At 45.5% G+C, this 23975-nt stretch overlaps 1 protein-coding gene across 2 annotated transcripts in view; it reads left to right on the top strand.

Moving 5' to 3' along the window:
* Positions 1-23975, top strand: part of akap9 (A kinase (PRKA) anchor protein 9) — a 51517-nt gene that overhangs the window by 3616 nt on the left and 23926 nt on the right. The window contains exons 2-21 of one of the 2 annotated variants that reach the window (XM_076012188.1): positions 3652-3924; positions 5597-5641; positions 6133-6195; positions 6562-6711; positions 7022-7177; positions 7303-7491; positions 7962-10886; positions 12230-12295; positions 13683-13815; positions 13949-14019; positions 14209-14329; positions 14547-14644; positions 14753-14858; positions 15185-15419; positions 16163-16217; positions 17155-17481; positions 17890-18171; positions 20075-20184; positions 20416-20597; positions 20871-21082. In XM_076012188.1, the coding sequence (XP_075868303.1) occupies positions 3652-3924; positions 5597-5641; positions 6133-6195; positions 6562-6711; positions 7022-7177; positions 7303-7491; positions 7962-10886; positions 12230-12295; positions 13683-13815; positions 13949-14019; positions 14209-14329; positions 14547-14644; positions 14753-14858; positions 15185-15419; positions 16163-16217; positions 17155-17481; positions 17890-18171; positions 20075-20184; positions 20416-20597; positions 20871-21082 (5799 nt within the window). Of the gene's footprint in view, positions 1-3651; positions 3925-5596; positions 5642-6132; positions 6196-6561; positions 6712-7021; positions 7178-7302; positions 7492-7961; positions 10887-12229; positions 12296-13682; positions 13816-13948; positions 14020-14208; positions 14330-14546; positions 14645-14752; positions 14859-15184; positions 15420-16162; positions 16218-17154; positions 17482-17889; positions 18172-20074; positions 20185-20415; positions 20602-20870; positions 21083-23975 lie in introns of both variants that reach the window. The other variant, XM_076012189.1, reaches the window with a different exon arrangement.

Genomic DNA, 23975 nt, shown 5'->3' with positions numbered 1-23975 from the left:
AAATTTGTTTTGTGGGAAAATTTATCCGGAGAGGGAAAAAAAGAATACTTCACTCAAAATTACTGGTGCATAAAAGTTACTCTTGGTGAAGTCGAGCACCCTGTGGTTGGTCCCACCCCCAGACAGTCATAAAGTTTGTGGCATGAGTGAGCCGCACTCGTAGTCACAGGACAGCTGCTGCAACCCAGTGAGCGCAAAACAGCTGCTCATGTTTTTTAGTTTTTTTTTATCTTTATTGTGCTTTTTTAAAAAAAAAAAAAAAAACGCTTGTTCTTTCCTTTAATTATCTCAGCCGTTGAATTTGTGCACCTGTGCATGTCTAATAAAACGTCCGGTTCATGTTTATGGTTTATAATTACATCGAGACATGACACGCATTGCATAGTGCGGTGGGTCAGTGCCATGGATGCGTTATAAGAATTGGATACGATTCCGATTTTTCCCAGTGGCCACTCGACGTACTGTAGCAAAAAATCCCATGGGCCCCCCAAAAAATTTCCCATAGACTGCAATACAAAAAAAAACACATTGAAAATGGCTGACAGGACGACTGTGACCTGAAATGTGATTTATAGCAAATCTTTCTACGGTAGATTTTTCAGTTATGGCCTTTTAGTCATTTAAAAAACTGATAAAGGCCAGAAAAGAGTTTATTCCTTGCATTACGTCATAACATTGTACATGCTGCTGTGCCTCAGCTCGTTCTAATTGGCTGCGTCCTGACATGTCCGTAAGTGACCATCTCCAGAATTGTGCTTATTGGCCAAATAGATCATGTGAATTACAGAGGCGTGATGGGAAGTGACTCTACTGCGCATGCTCTGTGGGGCCATTAATGTGGAAGTCAAAAACTTTTTCGCCGTGTGTGCTGGGTCATTGAAATGAATGGACTCTGGGGGCCTGGTCAGTGCACACGCACGTTAGCTCATTGTGTTGTTGTAGCAAGTGAAGCTCCATGTGCACACAAAGGCCAATGCCATGCGGTTGCCACCATTGGACTGCTGCTATTACCGACGTGGATGAAAACACCATGCGTGCGTGGGGAAAATGTGCCTGTGTAAATGTTTTCAGACGGCAGATGGTGACACACCTACGCAGTCTCGGCTCTTCCCAGATGGTGACGCAGCCATGTAGGCCGTGGCTGCTCCATATGCTTCAGCCAATGGCGTGCGCGCTGAGTAAGCAGCTCAACGTGGTCACCAGGGGTTCCCAAGAGGCTTTCGAAACTCACGGGGTGACGGCCAGGGGTCACTCACCACGTGTGTCAACACAGGAGGAGGGTCCCGCTGTTGTGTTTTTGTGCGTTTGTGCTCACCAGCACTCACTTTACTCTCACTTTGCATATGATGCTGGGAAGTGGCGGCGCCGAGGTGCAGAGTGAGAAGGGATTAGAGTTTTGAAGTGGTGTGCAGTAGGTGGAGGACGTGACCAGTCCGCCCACTCTCGGCTCGCTCCTGCCACCCACCCCGCTCCATCCCCCAACATGCTTGTGTAGCATCACACAGCCAGTGTTGCAAAGAGCTTTCTTCTCTGCTGCTGGGTTAGGATGATCCTTATTTTGAAGCTGGAATCTGCAAGAAAGGATAATTTTTTTCTTGTCCTGTCATGCCAGGATTTAATCTTTTTTCAAACAACACCTTTGGATAAATATTAGACAAATAAGCTGTCAGTATTTTTTGGGGGGGTGAACAGACTAAGTTATAATGGTTGTACAGAATTCACTTTTGTTTGATTTGCTTCCTCCCCTTTTCATAAAGAGTGTGCTGGTGCATTTTCATTTGGATTAACCCTTTACAATGTGATATTTTTAGTAAAAACAGTAAACACAGTTTTTTTTTTGCTTTGCTCAGAGTGCTGAACAGAGTGCTGAATATGCAGTTTTCTGCAGTTCATTAGTATTAGTAGTATTAAATGGTAAATAGACAGTATTATATAGCGCTTTCCAGCACCTTCACGGTACCCCAAAGAGCTTTACAATGGCATCCAATTCACCCATTCACCCGCACACTCATACACCAATGGTGGCTGCTGCCATGCAAGGTGCTGCCAACCCCATTGGGAGCAATTTAGGGTTCAGTCTTCCCCAAGGACATGTGGACAGTTGGATTATTATTATTTTCATCATTCATGGCTGCTTCAACAGAGTTGAGCACAAAAAATAAAGATCTGAAAATCGAGTTGACAATCCTTTTGAACGTTTATTGGTACATGTATCTCACAAGAAGCCCCACTGCAAACCAATGAGTGAAAGACCCGGAGCAGGACAGGTGAGCGGGCACGAGCAGCCTGTTTCCGTGACAACAGGGTGCGCGGCGTCCACGGCAGACCGTACGACAGCTGCGGCGTGACACCTGTAGCCCTGCTGGCTTAGCCGACTTTGCCACTGATCTGCTGTCAGCAGCGTGCTCATACATACAGCATAGCTGGAATTCCATACTCTGCAGCTCCCGTGTGACTGCGGCAATTGTGACGCCCCTGACAGTGACAATGGATCCTTGACATAGTTCTGCTGTTCTTGTTGCCGTGTAAAGTTGTGTGAAAGTCATGCTTCGCAAATAACCTGTTTTACGTGTGGTGTATCCCTTTGTCTCTTATACTGCTCTCTAATACTGCAATTGTTGGTATACCAGACATTTGGATATAGTCTATTTTTATTCCGCATATTCATTAAGGCCTATAGTCATCAAATCTCAAGTCGTCTTTTTCAACAAGGAGGGGAAATTTGTTTTTCAAAGCCTTCCCACACTTTTGTTGCTCGCGTCCAAGTTTATTGGAAGCGTGTCACAAAAAATCCTCTTGACAGAATATGTCAAGATGATTTTGCTGTTTTGGGACTTGTCAAGTATGTCCTAAAACAGCAGCAGCAGCAGCAGCAGCAGCAGCTTATAACGTGCATTACGGGTAGAAATTAAAGTAATCTAAAAGATTCATCAATAATAAATAAAATGGAAAACTGTGGAATGGAACACAAAGAAATGTAAGAAATCATCTTGTCTGGATCTGGTCTTTGAATATGAGAACCTGGGCAACACTTTTTAGGATGCCACCTTGATTGAAAGTTGCTGAGAAAGGTCTGCCAGCTGCCGGCTGCTGTAGGAGGTCACAGAAACTTGCAACTATACGCTTTGTAGCTAAATATCTGTTAATAACTTATTAGCAGTTTCACAAAACTGCGACAGTTGTTCTGATACGAGCAAAAACAAACCATTTGAAAATGGTGAGGATAATGCAGGGTGGGTTGTTGACATAGTTTTAAAAAGTAATCCTTTTAGTGGGGATTAGTTGCTGGCACAGCAAGAGCCGTGTGTTCCATCATATGGTCACTGGGAGGGAGGACTTGCTCGGGGCAGAAAACACTTTTTTTTTTCCTCGGGAGACGCAATGTTTCGCTTGAGTATCGCCAAATTGTGCAGACTCAGGGTAGGTTAACACCTCTTCTGTGTCCCTTTGCTTTTTTGACTGTTTCTGATTTGAATTGTGTGCGCGCAGACGGTTGTTGCTCTCAAATCTCGGGATCGAATAAACACCCGAGATCACGTTTGGCAGTTGACTTTGGGCTTTTAGGAGGAAGTTTGCAGAATGATGATGTTTTTGGCCTCTCCGAAGGCGTAACAACAGCCTCTCTTCTTCTCCCCTGAAATCCCCCTCCAGTTGGCTGAGTACCGGCAGAGGAAAGCGCATGCCGACTCGCAGAAGAAGCAGAAGAAAAAGAAGAAAAAGAAGTCGGCGGAGGATTCTGAGGGGGATCGACGGGGGCAGGTGGAGCGGGATCAGCCCGCGGGCGGAGAGGAAGGCTTGGGAGACGCACGAGATGGCACGCAGACGGAAGGAGGTCAAGAGGAGCCGCCGACCACCCAGTTCACCTTCAGCAGGACGCTGCGCACCGGAGAGACTGTCAAGCACGACCAGACCTACACCATAGAGGTAGACACTCCTCAGACAGCTCACTCGTTGCACACGCTGTGTAATTCGCAGCCTTGGAATCCAGTCTGTGTTGATCAGTCGATATTAATGCTGAATATGACGCTGAATTTGCTCCCGCCACCTCGTTCCGCCTGCACCTCGTCCTTGTTAAAGCTCTGATGATCGATCTTCGGTTCAGCGCTGTCTCGTACGGCCCTTTCTCTGAAAGCGCTTTTACATTTGATGTAGCACATGCCCACAAAAAAAAAAAAAAAAAACGAGGGGGAAAAAAAATACAGGTTGCTATGGAAACAGACAATTGCCTTTGAACAAGTTGAGATGTGTCGGACAAGCTCAGGCAGCCTTGCAGCACTTTTTAGCAGCCTGACTGAGTATCTATCTATCTATCTATCTATCTATCTATCTATCTATCTATCTATCTATCTATCTATCTATCTATCATTTTGTCTTGGAAGTGACCCACTTCCTCACCCTCAACAGATGCTATCGCACTTTTTTGGGGGGTGGGGGGTGTGAGCACCACAGGCTGGTGTGACGCGTCTCATCTTTGTAGAAATGTTTCTCATCTAAGTCACATCATTCCTCGTCAACTGTCTTTCTTTTGAATTAATCATTCTCTCCTCAGGATTTTCTTCTTGTTTGGCTCCGCTGAAAGTAGTCGGGGGGCTTAGCTTCCCCTTCATAAATCTTGAGAGACGCTTCTCTGCTTGCGAGCAGAAGGAGGGTTGCTGTGGAAACACACCCGCATCACAACCGACAATTCTCTCCAAGGCACCGGAATGAGAACGGAGTTGCAGGCGCATTGTGTTTGTTGACTCATTGTTGCCCCAGCAACTTTCATTTTGACTCATCTGGTTTATCCATGTATGTTCTCGTGTCCAGTGCAAGCACCAGGTTGACCTGAAAAATAAGTCGCGTATGGCTGGTATTGTGCAGGGGAAACATCCACGCCGCAAAATGTGTTTGTCAATACCTTCTGCTGGATATACCTTCTTTTTAAACATATTTTTCTTCCACATGTTGAATTGGCTTCGCAATCTGTTCGATGTGGTCCAAACAAGTTGGTGTCAACAGAAAAGAAAGAAAGAAAAAACATTCTTGCTTTAAAACCCATGAACCCCTTTCTCTGAAAGTCTGCTTTGTGCTCGCGTGGAATGTTTTTTCTGTTAATCAATAACAAATGAATTATTAATGATAGAAGAGTGCGGCCTGGATCTTGTTGCTGACAAAATACAATTCCACGTGACCATTTTATATTTTGACCAGCATTTTCTATTAGCTGAACAACAGCGTGTTAGCACCTGGAGGACGAGCCACTCCATGTGTGGAGAACAGCACTAGCAGCCATCTGTTGCTGAGCTCTATTGTTGGCCTAGTTAGCAGCCGCACATCCGTCAGGGAAAAACAGAAATAGTGCAGTGGCTTCAATGAAATTAGGCATACCAATCTCTGGGAGAATTCAAGTCAGGCAGTAGTGGCTCCTGGTCGTAAATAAAGAGTTGATGTGGTCGCAACAAATTCATTCAAATTACTCATTGGCGTTAAGAAGACACAGCATTTCTTATAATCTGGTTTCTTACGTTTCATATATCTGCATTTATTTTCATTCGGTCTGGCCGTCAAATGGTTGTTATTTTCTCTAAAGCAATATTTTTAATAATTTGTGTTGCAGCCAGAGAGTGAAGTGTCCACAACTGCTGAAGATTATTCCTCAGAGGTGAGAGGTTCTTTATTATTGAATCTAATGACCGCTTGACAATTTTTATAGTCCCACAATCGTGTCTTTTTAGCATAGCTTTTGCTTTTTGTTTTGTCTCACTGAATTATTAAAAGCAAAGATAGTTTCCTTTTCTTTTTCTTTTTATCTTTTTTTCTTTCTTTAAAAAAAAAAAAAAAACGGGGGTAGGAAATGGATCATCATCTACCTAATGAATTAACATAATGTATAATTAAAATTGTTGTCTTATTGAAGCTTTGAAGTTTCAACTTAGAAACTGACAAAGAAAATTGCCTCCTTTATGTTGGGAGATACAGGAAGGCCAGTGATTATCTCCCACTTATTATGCTGACTTGGTACCATATGTTAAGAAAATGTAGTATTAGGAACAGTATTTGTTTTTGTTTATTTTATCGTATTTTAACAATAGCCTATTTAAAGATTGACCACCTCCATTTTGGTTTTTCATCGATGGCATTATGAATTGACAGGTTAATGGGTGCCACAATGAGATGACAGAGAACCTTATGATGCCCTCAAAGGATTTATTCTGGGTACAGTAACCTGATCAAGCAGCTCTTTTGGCTTTGCATTCGACTCTCTTGGCAAACCCAAGTGACACTTTGCTTGTACTAGTCCTTCCTGTGATGACCTCTGAAATACTAACCAACTTTAGCTCTGCTAGATGTTCTATGGCTAATTCAATTCCACTGAGCACTGACATCCTTGAAAATGAGCATTAACATGGTGTTTTGTGAGCTGCTGAAGAACTGAGCAGATCTGAGCCTTCAGTCTAACAGGCTTCTAACAACCTCCTGACACACCGCCTGGGTGATGTCACAGTTCCAAACTAACTTTTCAATGTTCTTGATACAAACACTGAAATGACCCCCGCCCCACAAACACCTTTGTTTTTCCAGGATGAGGTTGAGGTGCTGCAGCAGGTAAAAAAGGGAGGAACGATTCACAATATGGAGGATGAGCTTGCGGCCAAGACCCAGGAAGTGGCTGAGCTGAATCAAGAGCTGGAAGAAATCAGGGCTGCGTTCGGCTCGGAGGGAGTTCAGCAGGTAAGTTGTTTTGTCTTCTCACTTCTTCCAGTACATTCAGAAAAAGATTAATCACCAACTGATTTTATTTTAAAGACTTCAACATGGTTAAATTAGAAGTATTTTGGGCCTTTTGCTTTAGTTGGTGTTTAAAAGCTGTTATAATATTGGAGGTTTTTTCTTTTTTTCTTTTTGTTCCGTTCATAGACTAACAGAACAACAAACTTTCTGTTTCACTGTTTCAATTTTCTGTCTTTTACAGTTTTTTTCCACCTCTGTCCCTCTCTCCTCCTTTTGTTGTCTCATTTCCACACGTGTGTCTCTTTTACAGCTCCAGGATTTTGAGGCTGCCCTGAAGCAGCGCGATGGTATCATCACCCAGCTCACCACCAACCTGCAGCAGGCTCGGGAAGAGAAGGACGAGATCATGAAGGAATTCCTGGAACTGACGGAACAAAGCCAAAAGCTGCAGATCCAGTTTCAGCAGGTGAGAACCCTGATTCTAAATCGACTGTTGATCGTCCCGCTCAAAGTAGCTATGGCTGATCAGAGAAGTACTTTATTTAGGTATTTTAATCAAAAACTAATTTTGTCTGTGGGACAAAATCATAGCTACAGGCAGGTGAGACGCTGAGAAACACCAGCCGCAGTAGCACAGCAGCGGATCTTCTTCAGGCCAGACAGCAGCTCTCGCAGTACCAACAGCAGCTGGAGGAGCTGAATGCACAAGCGAAGCAGCACCAGGAGAAGAGCAGCGAGCAGCTGGAGCACATGAGCCACAAGCTCACAGAGACAGAGTTGGTGAGAAGTCGCCCGTAAAAACAGTATTTCTTTTTCTGTGACAAATCTTTCTGTTTTATAAGGTTTCTAACTTTGGATATGAACAATTAATCCATTATTTATTAAGAATTTAATCGATTAAATCGAATTAGTCACAATTAATTGAACATTTTTTACACGGTAGTTACTATCATTATAACAGTGTTTTCTAAAAAAAAAAAAAAAAAAAAGTTGAATGTGACGCATTAGAAATCAACTTAAAGTCAGAGGATAAAGGTTTAGGGTGTTTTTACTGTTCTCTAAAGTATTTGGACCCTCAACATTATTTAAGGGTTAAATAATGTGTTCTCACATATTTTTCATTGTGAAATTTAGTTTTTCGGGAAGAATTGCTGCTTATCAATTAATCGTTAATCGATCAATACTGTCAATCAACTAACGATAATCGATAATTTGCATCCCCATTTCTAACTCTTGGTTTTGCTTTTCAGTCCTGGAGACGGTCAGATGAATCTTCCCTGCAAAGGATAAATGAGAAGGACCTGCTCATTGCTGACAAAGACAAAGTTATTTTCAGTCAGGAGCAGTTGCTGGCTGGGCTGAGGGCAGCCGAAGAGTCGTATGCACAAACACTGAAAGACAAAAATCAATTTATCTCGGAGCAAACCGCAATAATCAAAGAACACAAACTGTCACTCACCCAACTCAGGGAGGAACTCGTCCATGTGGGACGGGCCGCGGATAAAAATATTATGCAGCAGTTAGATGGAAAAGACACTGTCATAGCGGAGCAAGTAAGAGTCATTTCAGAACGCAACTGCTCCATTGCACAACTTGAGGACGCATTGAAATCCTCTGAAGAACGCCTTTGTGACCTCCAGCAGCAAATGACGGTAAAAGAATCAGAGCTTGGAAAACTCCTCGGAGAGCTGGAGAGCTCCAAGTCTGACCTGGAAATTTCTAAAAGCGAGATAGAGAGTTACAAGCTCGAACTGGACAAGGAGCTAAGGGAGTTGGACACCTGCAAGGGTGAGCTGGCCGCTTCTAGGCAAAAAGAGCAAATGTCCTCTGGTGAAATCCTGCAGCTGATGGGCGCCGTGGAGGACCTGCAGAAACGTGTCCACCAGGGCTCTCTGTCTGAGAGCGACAGCGTCCAAAAACTGCAAGAGGAGAACAGTAGGAAGCTGGACCACCTCAGAGCAGAGCTAGATGAAATGTACGGCGAGCAAATAGTCCAGATGAAGCAGGAGATCAACACCCAGCACGCGGCCAGAGTGGAGCAGCTGAGCGCGCAGCACCGTGCCGAACTCGAGCAGTTGAAAACACAGCTGTCTCAGAGCTCCACCGCAGGCGCCGCAGAAGTGAACACCCTCAATGCCGAGGTCGCCGACCTTCGAAGAACGCTGGAGAAATCCCAAAAAATGCGCGAGGAAGCCGAGCTAGAGCTCGGCCAGGTCACCCAGGAGAAGCTTGGCCTGCAGGCCAAGGTTGAGCGTCTTCTCCAGGATCTCAGCTCTGCCGAGGACAAAGCGGAGCAGGTCTCCCGCAGCGTCACATCTCAGGAAAGGCACCTGGAGGAGCTGCGGCGCCTCCAGGAGGTCATCAACAGCCTGAAGGGTGACCTGGCCGCCGCCAAGGAATGGGTGGAGGAGGCCGAGGCCAAGCACGACTCGGAGATCACTAACTATAAGATCAAGCTGGAGATGCTCGAGAGGGAGAAGGACGCCGTGCTGGACCGCATGGCCGAATCGCAGGAGGCGGAGCTGGAACGGCTCAGGACTCAGCTGCTGTTCAGCCACGAGGAGGAGCTCACCAGTCTGCGGGAGGAGCTGCAGAGGGAGAACTTCCTCAACACGGAAAACCTTCTCAACGAAGCCTCGGTCAAGCACCAGCGGGCAATGGACGAGCTCGGCGCCCGCGGCGAGGAAAAGCTGCGCGTGCTACAGAGGGAGAAGGCCACTTTCGCTGCAGAGCGGGACGAGCTCGTGCACCAAATTGTGGGACTGAAGGAGGATCTGAAGCTGGCGTTGCACAGCTCCAAGGCAGACGAGCTGGTGCAGCAGCTCCAGGAGCTTCAGGTCGAGCTGGACGAGCTGAAAAGGGAAGGGAACGAGCGCGCCCGGCTGGAGAGTGAACTCCAGAAATTGGCGAAAAAGACGGAGGCGCTTGAGAAGCAGTCGGGAGAAAAAGAGCAATATTGGCAGAACAAGTGCAGAGAGCACGCGCTGGAAAATGAGAAGCTGATGGAGTCCAGTTGCAATCTGAGAGAAGAGCTGGAGTCCAAGATGGCCCAGATTGAGACGCTGGCCGCGGAGAGCGACCGGAGGCAACAACGGGTCGCTGAGCTCACCGAGGAGGTTGAGAAGCAGAGGACGACTTTCTCCTTCGCTGAGAAGAACTTTGAGGTGAACTACCAGGAGCTGAAGGAGGAGTATGCGAGTCTGGCGGAAGCGAGGGCGCGCTTGGAAGAGAGGACGCTGGCGGAGGCGCTCGCGTTTGAGGCGAGGATCCGAGAGCTGGAGGCGGGCAGCAGAGGCTCCGCCGAGCTCGCCGAGAGGCTAAATGTTCCCGAGAGGGAAAGCGAGAGCCTGGCCGGTGGATCCTCGGACGCTACGGAGCTGCCCGCGTCGGCGCAGAGCCGGGCGGGCCGTTTGGAGGCTGAGCTGTGCGAAGCGAGGCGGGAAAACGCAGAGGTCATCGCACGCAGCGAAGGCTTATTGAGAGAGCTGGAGGAGACGCGGGAGATTATGAGGGGGCGGGCGAGAGGGCAGCACGCCCAGGGACGGACTCAGCAGCAAGAGCCAGCTGATGAGTCCCTGAGTTCCGCCGAGGATCACCAGCTTCAGCTCCGCTCTTTACAAGAGGAGATAAAGGCTCTCCAGTCCCTTTTGCACGCTGCAGAGTCGGAGCGAGACGGCAACCGGCGGTCGCTGGAGCTCCAGGGGCTCTCGCCATCTCCGTCCCCTGCAGCTGCAGCTGCAGCAGCAGCAGCGGCATCAGAAGCCCAGTCCTCGAAGGAGGAGGGACCTGTTGAAGGGAGATCCTCCCCGCAGAAGTCGACAGCCTCGGGGTCAAACAGGCGCAAGAGGCGGCAGAGGTCGAAGCAGGAGCGCAGACTGGCCAGCGTTCAGTCAGACTGCAGAGAACAGGAGAGGGAGGAGGAGGAGGAAGCGGCAGCAGCAGCTGCAACAGCAGCAGCAACAGCGGTGGCAGCAGCAGCAACAGTGGAGGAGGAAGAAGAGGAAGAGGAGGAGGAGGATCAGGGGAGAGCTACAAGTGCTGCAGAGCTAAAGATGCAGCCTCAGATGGAGAGCCGGCTCATGTCACGTTCACCAGCGAGGGCCGGTGAGGAGGACTCCACCGACGGCTGCCAGGGAGACAGAGGCGGAGAAAACAGAGGCGGCATCAACGAGCAGGTAAGCACTTGCACGCATCTGCTGCAGCATCGAGTGAAACTCTCCCCCTTTTAATCTCCATCTCTGTCTCTCTCTCCATCTCTCGTTGCCTTTAAGTGCAAATAAATGATATGTGGGCGGATTCTTAGGGCTGCAGCTGAAAATGTACGTGAAACTAGTTCAGAATAGTTCAAATGAAAAACGCAGCGCACGATATCGTTATCAGCTTCGTGTGTATATTTGTAGAATAAATGAGTCTGCTGCTGAACGCAGTGTCATTAAGGTTTTTCAGCACTTTCTGTGACCAGCGGTTACGACTTCCAACAGGCTGGATCGGTCTGCTGTCCAATTAGATCGCTGTGTGGTTTTGGTTTTTTTGGGTGTTGTTTTTTTTTTGTGCAGACACTCCAGCTTCACTGTACGAGCGGGTTGCGGTGTGCTGTTTGAAAAACATTGTTTTAAAAAAAAAACAGTAAAAGATGGACCAGCTTGGAGCTGTTGAGACAGAATCAACATTCTGCTCAGTTCGTCTTTTAAAGGGGCTCTGTACATTATTTATGAACTCCTCTCATTTGATGCCGCCAGAATTTTTTTCTTTCCCCTCAGTGCTAAATTTCGATGCTAGAAAGGCCAGTCAGTCCATAGTGAACCAAATCAAATCAAAACAAAACCCTTGAGAGTCTTGCGTTAAAAAAAAGAAAAATGAAAAATTTGTGCATTCCAGTTTCTCTCCATCCTGCAGTTGGTGAGGAGCCATTTTAGCCCCAGTCACTTCTCTGTCCGTGTCACTTCAAGCTGCGTCTCAATTACTCCAGGCCCCACTTTGGCTCTCAGCGTCCATTTGGCTTTCCAAATTGATGTTTTATATTCCATTTGTCACCTCCTGCCTTCGCACACTGTCTGGTCCACAGTTGTGAATTCAATCAAAAAGTTTCAGTGTTCTTAAGGAATGTGGACATAAGCTTTGAGTCTAGTATTCATTCATTCAGTCATTCATTCAAGTATTTATTTATTTCAGTTATTAGTAGGAACTACTTTTACTTCAGATGTATATTATGTAATCTTTCACATTCCTGAATATTCACAACACACATACAACTGCCTGTTTACTAATGTTCTATATATCCTCAAACAAATAAATAAGACTAATGCAAGAGCTTTCTGTCAACTGTATTGTAAATGAGAGCTCTTCAAGTCAGCAATTTGAAGAGTTATGTGATGCCTTTGCTCGGGAAGTGACGCTGAGTTTTGTTTCTTTGCATCAATACGATATGTTTGCTTCTGAACTGGAGCAATTTTAACAAGGCCTCAATGACACATGAATCACAGTGAAGTGCTCTCTTTCCTCCTGCCCGCTGGTTTAGCTGAGAGAAGGTGGGACACGACAGCTCACCGCGACTGAGGAGAAGGACACAGAGACCACCGAGCATGTAAATATCACTTCAACCTACATCCTGTTTGTGGTTGTCCAGAAACAGCGTGCTGCGAAAGGGGACTTTATCTAGCTCAAATACTGTATGGAGAGAATTTAAATGTCTATTTAATTCATTCAAATTGGACATTAAGGACGTACCCTTCCCCTTCCCCTACGCACTTCCTGACATTGGATTAGTCTTAAAACAAAGAAAATAAATACTTAAAGTGAATCCGTTCAAGAGATTTACACACTTGAATCATCAGTGATTATTGCCTCTTTTTTTCTTGCTTCAAAATTGTCACTCTCTCAAAATCAAAAATATTCAATGTAAAGCAAGATGTCAGCCAGGGGAGGAAGATCTTTCGCACTGTGTCCCTTCTAGTGTTGTGTAAACAGGCAAAAACAATATTGGAGCTGGTTTATTCTGATTTGAGTAGCGCCATGACAGAAAGAAAATTGGAAACAGTTTTCAAAAGTAATTCAGTTTAATATGTCCGGCTGCTGTGGAAGAGGCTCCTTGGCCTCAGGCGGCTGTTGGAGGGGAACAAATTTCCCGGCAGCAAGTCCAGCCACATGAGTTGCTATGCCAAAGCATATCAACAACACTTTTTTTAAAAAAGAATTTAGCATCACTGTTATGTGTATATTTCTTTGAGGAGGATTTTTTTTTTAATAATATCATTATAGCATTTGAACTGTAAATAATATATATTTTGAAATACAAATATGAACAAAGCAGACTTCACTTTTTATATAATATATAACTATCGGACACGGACACACTGATTGCGTTTTTCCAAAGTACATCATACATCATATATACAAGTGTGTGTGTATTTACCATAGTGTGCATGGGCAAAAGGGACGTAGTAGGTCAGCATCTGGCAGTCTTTGTTTGATCACCGAGCTTGCAGCTCCAGTGTTTGACAAGAACGCCATGTGATGCTGTGGGTGAGGAGACGGTGTCATCACAAAAAATGTTCCAGCAGGGCCTTTTTAAAATGAAGAGGCTCCTTGAAACCCATCACATCAAAGGTGGGGGGGCTCTTTCAGAATTACCACCGTCCATATGTAACAGCGCTGATGCATAATGCATAATTAGCACGAAAGGCCTCGCCTGCCGCAGACGGACGATAATAGTAAAACCTCTCACTCTGAGCGCAGATGGACGGGGGCTGCTTATCATGTTGCGTAATCATCCAGCTAATTAGGTATTATATTTAGCACGCTGCTTTTCAAAATGACTGATAATTATGAGTGTGTCTCGTCATTCATTTTCACCCCAGAAACATTTTTTACATTATGGGACGACAAATAAATCGTATCCTGTTTGGCATGTGAACAGTGTTTTCCTGCAGTTCCTGCTTGCACTTTGTACATGTGATCAAATTTTTTTCCAGGCGGAGTGCCGGCTGCAGATGGAAGCTCAGCACATCAGCTTGACTCAGATCCACACTGCCCAGCTCGAGCTGCTGCAGGAGGGAGCCGAGGCGCGCACACACTCGCAGAAGCTGAGAAATCACACTGACCAGGGTGAGCATACTTACAAGAACCTGGTTTATTGATGCATCGCCTGCAGCCTTTATTTGTAATTTCTTGCTGTTGGATGCAATTTTTTGCATAACCAATTGTAAATGTTTGGTTTTTTAATCTTCTTAATTTCTAGATGAGTCAAAGAGAATCAGATTCGACAGCATCGGACAAGCCGTGACAGAGGAGTGCAATGGGATCATTCAGGTAAATATAATAAAAGACAAGACAGTTTGCATTGGCACTCAACTACGTCCTTTGTGAAGTGTTGGCTCGGCTTTTTTGTAAATTATGAATACAGAATCAATGAACACATAATATATGTGCTTACAAAACACATTTCTATCTACTACAGTGTGTACTTACTATGAAGCTGAGCTTTTCTTCTGTGTTTAGAGTTTTAAAAAGGTGTTTGGAGAAGAGTTCTTAGAGAGTGTTGATCCAGAAGGACGGCCGTCCCTTTCAGTGGACCGAGCAGAAACTGTTGAATCATCCACCACTGTGCTGACGGCCAGAGGTAATTTGCCAGTTTCATAAGTGCAACACAGTTCAGCACAAGTTTGACCAATGTAACCAGCAGGATTGTGTGTACATTACTTTATTAATGCCCGCGTTGCACTCCGATTAATTGCACTATGCATCATTTTACAAATTTACACGTAGTGGTAAATTTACACCTATTTCAATCTACACAATTTAAACTAACGTGGAAGGTATTGCTCTCTCTTTTCTAGATCTTTACAGAGATCTTCAGCAGTTGAGGGAGACAATTGTGCAGGAACATGTGCGACTGTCAGAGCTCCAGTCTCTGCTCAGGACGGATAGAAACAAGGTAAAACCGAGTGCATCGATGTATACGTGAATACTTTTTTCATTTATTTTGCACAAAAGTAATGGAGAGATCTTTAATGTGTTTGATGTGTCCATCCTACTATCCAAGATGATGGAGCTGCAGACAGCATACGATGAGCTGAAGAGCCATAGTGAGAGAGAGATCTCTGACCTGCATGTGCAAGTGTCCACCACAGATCCGTCTTCACAAATAGGTAAAAGCAGAGTTTCCATTTCTTCACAGTAAACCCATCAAGTCTGGACGTTAGTTGAAAGCATCTCTTGTGTCTAACAGGATGATTAGGTAGCAGCCATACATTGACTTCTGAAACAAATTAATTGTAGTTAATAATCATGTTTTCACATCTTTTTTGCAATGTCCCTCTTGAAATGCTCAGTCAGTTGTCACTTTTCCTTTAAATATTTTAAACAAGCAGCTGCAAAACCTTGTGCAACATAGATTAAACACAAGATAATGTTTGTTCTGTTTACATACGCAAATAATGTGGCAACAGTTTATAACTCTTCCCTCTTTGGTTAGATGTGGAGGAGCGGTCCAGTGCCCCATCTACTAGCATTACGGAGGAACTGCGGCGGCTCAGAGCGCAAGATCAGCAGAAGCAGCTCTGGCTGGAGGAGAGACACAGACAGGAAGTGGAGCGTCTCCGAGCTCACTACCAGCAGCAAGCCACGGAGACGGAGGAGCACTACCTGACCGAGCTCTTCATGCTGCAGCAGCGGCTGCAGGAGGTCACCGCCGCCCAGACCCACTTCAGGTGGCAAACTTTAAATTCACACTGAGGGAAAAAAATTCACACGGCATCATTTTTTCTTCTTTTTTTTTTACACGAAGCTGAGCTAGCCACATGTTGTTCAGAGACAACACAAAATAACATCTGCGTCACCTGGCTCAGCTGACAACAACAGAGCAGTTCGGCATAAAATATTGATGGTCATTAGAAGCGCGATGCACGCGTTGGTTAGCCTACTAACCTACAAAGCGGCCTATTCAGCCAGTCCAGAAGGCTTCCTAAGGCCAGTGGTGATCTGAGCTGCACTTAATGTGACCACTTCATACATGTACTATTTTACAGTATTCGTTTAAGAGTTAGGAAATCATACTTTTGGAAGCATTTATGAGATTAGGTACCTCTGACAAAGGGAAAGTATTTAATACTGCAGGAAAAATGTTTCTGAACACCTGAAAACCTCAATAAAGGTCTTTTTCTTCTGATTGAAGTAAATATAGTCAGTATAGGGAAGTGCATGTCTCGTGCACTTTCCCAACCTCTAAACAAAACTTACTTTCAGTCAGAACAAATTTTAGGCGGTCTTCTTTACAGGTGGCTAAGATATGCTGACTGCTCCTTCAGTTTGCAAATAGAGGTTAATAGCACAAAAAATATTAATGTAAAATAATTGCCAAGTCCCATCTTACCAATACTTGCTAGCTAGGTTTTTGCAAGAGAAATTCATTCACCAATTCAACTGCTATGTTGTCCTTTTTTCTTTCCTGCAGTGTTTCCGAGTCTCATCGCAAGAACGTCGAAGAGCAACAAGGGGAACTTTTAAAGGTTTGGCTACTACATTTCGCCCCACATCTAAATCTTCCGTGTCACATGCGTCACATCTCACAACCGCTAACACACAGAAGCGTGCACATGCATTAAGACGGTGTGACAGTCGGGGTGGGTGGGACGAGGCGCTCATCCCCTTGAGGCTAAAACGTGCCCTAAATCTCCTCCTTAGCTGTGGAGGCAGCATCATGAACGGTCGCGGCGTTCCAACAATTAAAGTGGCCGGAGGTTACGTAACCTGCCGTTTTTATCATGTCGCCTCTGAAGCCACGGGGACGCGCTCGCTCTCGTCTTGGCGGGCCACATGAAAGGAGGATTCTGACTTGCGCGGATGAACTGTCTTTTTTCATTTGGAGCCGACCCAGCACTCGCATCGCTCTGCTTCTCAAACTGCCCCAGACCTCAGAGTTGCCGACGTTCGGTTCTCCTCGTGCAGAGATCGAAGGGACAGATCGGAGAGGTGAAGATTGACGGGGTGGCGCGTAGGGAGGTGGGTTGGGGTGAAACATACTTCAGCATGACCCTCTTTTGACACCCTGTGCTTGGATTGGAAATGATCAGCTGGAGGCAAGTCGGGCGGGGAAGACTGGTGAAGGCAGGAACACACGACGGGACAAAAGTGTTAGTGTGCGAGAGGAACTTGTAGCTGTAAAGACGTGCCGCACTTCTCTTCATCGCCGTGTCTTGCCCAGGAGTCTGAAGAGAACAAAACTGTGTATTTATCAGTAGCTAGCATTCTGGGGTGTGGTCTCGCCTCTGCTGAAAGAACATGTTTATTTCAGGAGTAATCATGGAAATATTTTTCATAACTACATCTTACATAATTAGTTTCTTTTCCGCGCACATCACCGATGTTACATAGGGGTGGATCAACTTTAAATGGTCACTAGCACCTTTGAATCTTTTCTTTTTTTTATTCTGTAATTCCTTGCAGGACCTCAGTGAGGAGGAACTGTCAGCGGCAGGCGTGGAATCTCCTGCTCGATCTGCGGGCCTGACCACGCAGCTGCAGGCGCTGAGGAAAGCTCTCTACGACAAGTACGTCCAGGAGGTAGCCACCCTCAAAGAGCAGCACGACAGGGAGCTGAGGAGACTCAGAGACGAGAGCGAGCAGAGGCAGAGAGGAGAGGAGCTTCCGAAGGAGCGGGATTGGAACGGCGGTTTCGACGCTGGACGCTCTGCACAGAGTGACAGCGAAGGTCGCCAGCTCGATCTCGAGCGGGCGCAGGACCGGGAGAGAGTGGAGGAGGAAGTTGCCAAGGTAGGGAGACTGGATATGGATATGGTCTTGTTTTTATACTTGCACCAGGAGGCATTTCCATGAAATTAGTTTAATACAGAAAGGCACCGTTGAAGTTAAAAAGAAACAAAAAAACCCATATGTATTGAAATCACTGTTAGCAGTGTTTGCGACTTTCTGTTAAGTGTGGAAATTTGAAAGTCTTTGGAATGTGGACTCCAGGGTAGAGCAGACATTTGAAGATATTAACAAGGTTCTTTGGAAAATCAATTTTTTCCACAAACTTAACCACCCATTTAATTAGAATCCTTAAAACTAAGAAACAGAGACCTGTTATGAAAACAAAACCTCTTCAATACGTCAGTGTCTCATGAATTGAACTTGCCTGCTTGTGTTTGTGTGTTTTTTTTGTTGTTGTTTTTTTGACAGGCCGTTGTTCAGATGTCCGTGCAGTTTGCCCAGCAGGCAGAGCTGGCCCGACTTAACAAGTGCGCCCGCCAAAGGTGCACCTCCATGCAGACCCAGTCCGAGGAGGATGAGGAGCGAGCGGAGCGGGAGAGCGAGGAGCCGACTCCGCAAGCCTCGCCCACCTCGCGCTCCTGGCTGGAGGGCGTGGAGAAGGAGCGGCTCCAGAGGGAGCTGGACGACAGGGCCGTCGAGATCAGGACCTTGAAGGAGGAGCTGAAAAAAAGCATGTTGGCACCAAAGCAGGTCAGAGTCACCAACTGGGCTCCTGAGTAGAAGTGTAGAATCTTTACAATAATAAATACGGTTTCTAGTACATTCGGCTGTCATTGTGTGTGCTTCATCTGTCAATGCTGCACCTTTGATTTTTGACCTGCTTCCGGTAGGTTGCCAGCATCATTTATGCGGCACATGACCAATAGTCTGGCATGTTGTAATGTTGTGTTTTGAGTTTTCATTTACCTTATTTCATTCCCGTGATTGCAGTTTTTAAGTTGTCTTTAGCAACGCTTTAGGCTGGAGTCGTCTCTACTAATGCTACTGGACAATACTTGCATAATCTTGAACGTGGACATTTGTTGTAAACACAACAACTCCTGTGGTCTTATGCAACTCTCCGCAGCTTTGCATCATGCACTTTTGAAACATACGAGGGGCTTTCATGCATTTAACAGCCATTTTAATAAGCAGGCATAGCCATTACTAAGATTTATCTAATGTTTAGTCATGATGAGTCATATTTTTTATCCACTTCTGATTTATTTATTTTTTTGTTGTTTTTTGAAAGTACACGGTTTACCTTGTAAGGTTTTCCTGTGTATCTGTAAATATTTTAGTTGTATTGTTTTGAAATTTGGTACTTTTTTGCGCCTGGAACAGCTTAACTCAGCGACTGCTCGGCTTTCACTTGCCATTTATTCCACGATTAGCCTTTAACTGTGTCACTGCAGTGCTTGTCAGGGTCAATTTTCTTCATGAGATGAGTTGCTCCAACCCCGTGATCCACCAGAGGTCATTTAGTCAAAGTTTTGTAGTTCTTTGTTTTGGTTTCGTTCTGATGAAATTTAAAATACATTATAATAATATATTGAGGGTTTTTTTCTTTGTTTTTTTTGTTGTTTTTTTAATTAAAAAACACTTTATTTTACTACATTTTTGTTAGTCTCTTACTTAGTCTGTTAATATCTATTAAATTATTTAGTTTTTTTGTGAAAATGAGACACAACAGAGACAAACTCGAGACATCCTTCGTGTGTAGCTTGTTCTATTTCAGGAAAAACTCACTGACACAGTTCATGTGATGTGTGGTTGTGTCTTATATGGATCATGTGAGAATGCTTCTGTGGAGTGGAAGAGTGAGGGCATAATTAATATTTCTTTTGAATAAATGGGTAAACTATTGTGTTCGCAGGTCATCCAAAATTGTTCGTTATAGCTTGAAAAGACTAAAAATATGATTATTGTTGATAGAAAATACTGCATTGTAGGGAAAAAATAGACTGAATGTGTTTTCGACCATTTTATTTACAGGCTCAAACTAGTGTTTGATTCTGAAAGCCAAGTTAAGGTGCACAGAGACTTTGTAAATTTTGACTAAATATGCTTGGTTTCATCTGTAAGCGTTACCAGTTACAACAGCCTTAATTCAAGCGGGATTTGTCAGTGTCATGGAACCAAAGATAGTTTTTCCATCTAATTTAATTCAACTTTAACGACTAAAGTTTATTTGTTTGACCATTGAGGCTCCACAGCGGTCACTTCACTGCTCTGCGTCTGTGGCCTCTGAGTTGTACTTCTGCTCTTTGGCCAGACAGTGTCGCTGTTGCCTCTGGCAGCCTCTGTGCCTCAGGCGCACCTGTTGCCATAGCAGCACAACGACACCAGTGTTTCTCTGGGCTCCGAGGGAGTTTCAAGCGCATCTTTGTATTAGTGTGTCTGTGTGTGTGCGTGCGCGTATGTGTGTGTGCATGTACCAGGGCAGCGCGTGTGCCTCGCCTGCACCTCATTTGAATGCTATTTACTTGTGGTTGCAGCCACGCTGGTTTTTATTACCCCCTCCCCGAGTTTTTCATCAGTCAGTTTGTCCATTTTTCTTTGGATCTTTGAAATGACGGGGCTGTTGTCTGTCTTCTCTCTCCTCCCCGTCCAGACTGTAAAGAAACGAGAGAGTAGCCAAGAGGAAGCTGAAGATGAGGAGGAGCAAGAAGGGAAAAGGAAGAGTCAAGGTCCAGTGTCACCACAGGAAGATGGCATTGAGAGGTATTAACTTAAACTTCCGGTCTCCTTCCAAAAAAGTACTTTTTTTTACTTTTTTGTTTATTTTATGTTTTATGACGAACTTCTGGGCGCTTCTTTTATGATGTTATGGCTTTTTTTGTTCACAAGGATATGATTCATCTTTCTAAACCGCTAATTACAAGCATCATCAGAAATTTCCCCTCTTTCATCGACTGATTGACACGAGGGTCACATTTTGTCGTGCCGTTGCAGGAATGCCCTGCTGACATCAAACCAGAACTTAAGACAGGCGCTAGCCGAGGTCCTGAAGACCACGGCGGCTGCAGAGGAGACGCTGGGTCTCCACATGCAAAGTCTGTCGGCTTCTGGTGAAGACAGCCAGAGGGCGACCTGGGAGCGGACGACCGTTGAGCCCCTCAGATCTCACCCAGCAGGCAAGTCTTGGGAGAAAAAAAACAATAGTCCAAAGGAAATAGTAATACTCTACTAATAATAATATATCAGATTATTGTGTTGTTTATTTTCCCACCAAGGAAAGGTAGAAGGTCACAGCAGGAGTTTGTGGCAGTCAAATTAGAGCTCATGTCAGTCAAATTCCATCTTTCAGCAGAGACGTTGCCGTACAAGCTTACAAGCACAAATATCCTAGCATGCGATATGCATCACGTCGGTCAATAATATCTCCCCAACCCTGTGTTTCTTTGCAGGAAGTAGCGAGTCCGGCCCAGAGGACGCCACCTTGTGGTCTGATGAGACAAAAGCCGACAAGGGTCTCGACATTTCATGGCAGATGATCGAAAGCTGGCTTCTCGGTGCCGGGACCCAGCCAGAGAATGAAGACTATCTAATGGGCATCAGTGGTCGACTCCAGGCAGCTCTGGAGAAGATGTTGATGACCATCACTGACACGACCAATCAGGTGAGAAGAAGCTACCTGCTGCTCTCTTGTGGTTTTCTTTTTTGAAAAAATTTTGCCCCCTTAATAATCTTTACTGAAAACATGCCAGTTTTTTTCCCAACTCACCTGGAGCGTATCAGGTCAATTAAAAAATTAACGTAGGAACGAGGGCTGACGAAGGTAAAGTGTTTAATTAATAATTTGTTAACTCAAACTCCTTTTTTCACACGCGATTAATGCCTGGATCACACCGGAGGCATCTATGAAAATTGCTCGCGACCAGAACAGACCAGAGGGCTGTGTTTACTTCCTTTCTGACAACTCCCGCTATTGCAAAATAAATATATAAAATTAATATGTTGTTAAGTTACATGGAGCAGGGTAAAAAAAAATTTGCAATCAATTTGCGATTAATCGTGAGTTAACTCACGATTAACTCACACTTACACTAATGCAATCAATCGCATTTATACATTTAAATCGACTGAGAGCCCTAATATTACAGGAAGGTATCTTCAAAAGTTGCATCTCTGGGCTATTTCTGAATACATGAAGTGCATGCGTGTATTTTTTTCAACAAACGGAACGCACCAGTTTCACATTTAGGCTTTGTGGAAATAAACAAAACAGCCACAGTCACGGCTGCTAAACCCCTCCCCCCCCGGTCTGTGGTTTTACTACGGCCGCTCACTCTGAGGACATAATGGGGGATGAGACTGCAGAATGCGGCTGGCAACAGAGTCGGCCTGTGCCACAGAATTCCCACACAAAAGAGCCGCATCATTCTCACTGGTTGCCTACAGATACGAGCGGTGTTTACACGGGGCTTTTGTCCACTCCCATCGGCCAATCGCCGACCCAGCTGGACGTAGCGGCTCCGCCTCTAGTCCAGCGTGGGCTCCCAGTGACGGGGCCAGTTTAACTAGGCCACTGAGCGCGTTACTGTAACCGAGCGCGCGGCTCATCCTCCCCGTTGGCTGAAACCGTCGCGTTACTTACGCTGAGAGGATCCTGGCGATCTAAAATTAGCTTCATCGAGGTTTCGTGCCGAGCCGAAGTCCCAGCATCCATTGAGGCCAATAGCGTGCCAGCCGGTCAAACGTTACCTTCTCTATAATTCATATCCCTGACCTCATTTTCTTTCTCATTCTTAACATTTAAACAACATATCTCTTTTCATTTTTTGTGGCTTTATCTTACAGAACAAAATGAATCAAGGTATTATATATTTATCTAAATGATCACTATTTTATCAAGATTAAATCATTTCAAACTTTCAGGGTGGAGTATTTCAGGTGGTGGATGGCAACAATTTTAAATCTGATTTGTATTATTTGTGTCATCCAATGAATTTGGAAGTCACAAATACACAAGCCAATTGTTTTGTTCAATGTATATATATTTGTCACTTCCAATCACTAATTAGTGATAACACTGGTCAGAAAAGAAAGAAGAAGCTGCTAATGTGTGTAAATGCACAACAGGCCACGCTGGTCTCTTGTCCTTTGAGCCCACACTATTTACGGTGCAGTAAACTCCCATCAGCTCAACGAGCCTGCTGTTACTATCGATCTGACGCACATTAATCTACGGCAGTGGCGCTGGATCATCGCTGTTTCTCTGCCTGTGAGGCGGCGGCGGCATTGACGGAGATCTCTGTAATGATCTGGTCAGGAATGTTAAGTGTCTTCTTTAAATTCCTGTTGTAAATTATTTCCGTGACATTGGTGTGTGCGTGTGTGCGTCGCACACTAACCGTGAGCTGCTGCTGCTGCTGCTGCTGCTGCTGCTGCTGCTGCTGCTGCTGGTGAGGCTGCCGATGTAATGGTTGACTTGGCAAACAGACAGTAGGTGGGAGTGAAAAGGCAGCGTGTCGAGACGCCTTTTAATGTTTTCTTTTTTATCTCTGTGGCTGTAAACGAGTTGGAATCCTGTTTGACCACTTTCTGAAGGATGGGGCGTGTGTTGTCTTTGCCTTATGTGTGTGTAGGGAGACAGAGAGAGAGACAGAGTGGGGGAGCGAGCGCATGATCCATTTGCAAACCTACCTGTTTCACTCACTGACTGACTGAAGGAGTGAAGCCACACCTACTCCTCCTCCCACTCCTGCTGCTCCTGCTGTGTCTTGCTGATCAGTTCAGGAAGTGAAAGAGGAACCCTCTTCAGTTCCGGATAGCTGGAATTTTTTGGGGGATCTTTCTTTCTCTTTTGCGGATTTTAATAGAGCGGATACGAACGTATCACGGGTGGTGACGGTAGGTTGCCTGAGGTCGGTCAACAAAGCTGGTCTGACAGGGGCAATAGAGAGGGCGAGAGAGAGAGACAGAGAGAGAGAGAGAGAGAGACAGAGAGAGACAGAGAGCCGGTAACACGGGAGCATGCGTGTAGAAGGAATGACAGCAGTCCTGCGGGGAATGGACTGTAATCCCTGAGATCTGAGCGCTGTCATTTTTTTTTTCCTCCTACTACCGCCGGCTGGCTGCCGCTCGCTTGGACGGACGGACAGACAAACGGAACAATTAAAAGTGGGGCCCCTGCGAGGCATTCCCCGCAGGTCAGGGTTGCTACGGCTGCATGGCACCATGAATGAAACCCCAGAGAGAGGGCGAGAACGAGCAGAGGGGACAAGGTGGGGGTGTGAGCTCCAGCGTGCATCCGCGTGAGATGCTTCCTCCACTGGAAGCAGGAAAGGAAGAAGGAAAGCAGGTCGGAGTGGAGCAGATGAGGCATGGAGGTTCTGGCAGGAGGAAGCAAACTTAGAAGAACCGCTTTGGATGAAAGGTTGAGTGCTCACCTCAGGATTTAGGAGCACTCCTGCGTGAGCTGCCGGACCTGGATGCCACTTCCACCTGCTGCCGAGGAGGACGATCCTGGGCTCTGAGCGCTGCCGGATGATTCAAATATTTACCTGGAA

This window comes from Nelusetta ayraudi, unplaced genomic scaffold, assembly GCF_046127955.1.
Source record: "Nelusetta ayraudi isolate G7.1 ecotype Tasmania unplaced genomic scaffold, CSIRO-AGI_Nayr_v1 ptg000135l, whole genome shotgun sequence".
In the NCBI taxonomy this organism is placed as follows: Eukaryota; Metazoa; Chordata; class Actinopteri; order Tetraodontiformes; family Monacanthidae; genus Nelusetta; species Nelusetta ayraudi.
Note: the sequence above shows the minus strand (reverse complement) of the source record. Positions and strands in the feature narration are given on the sequence as shown.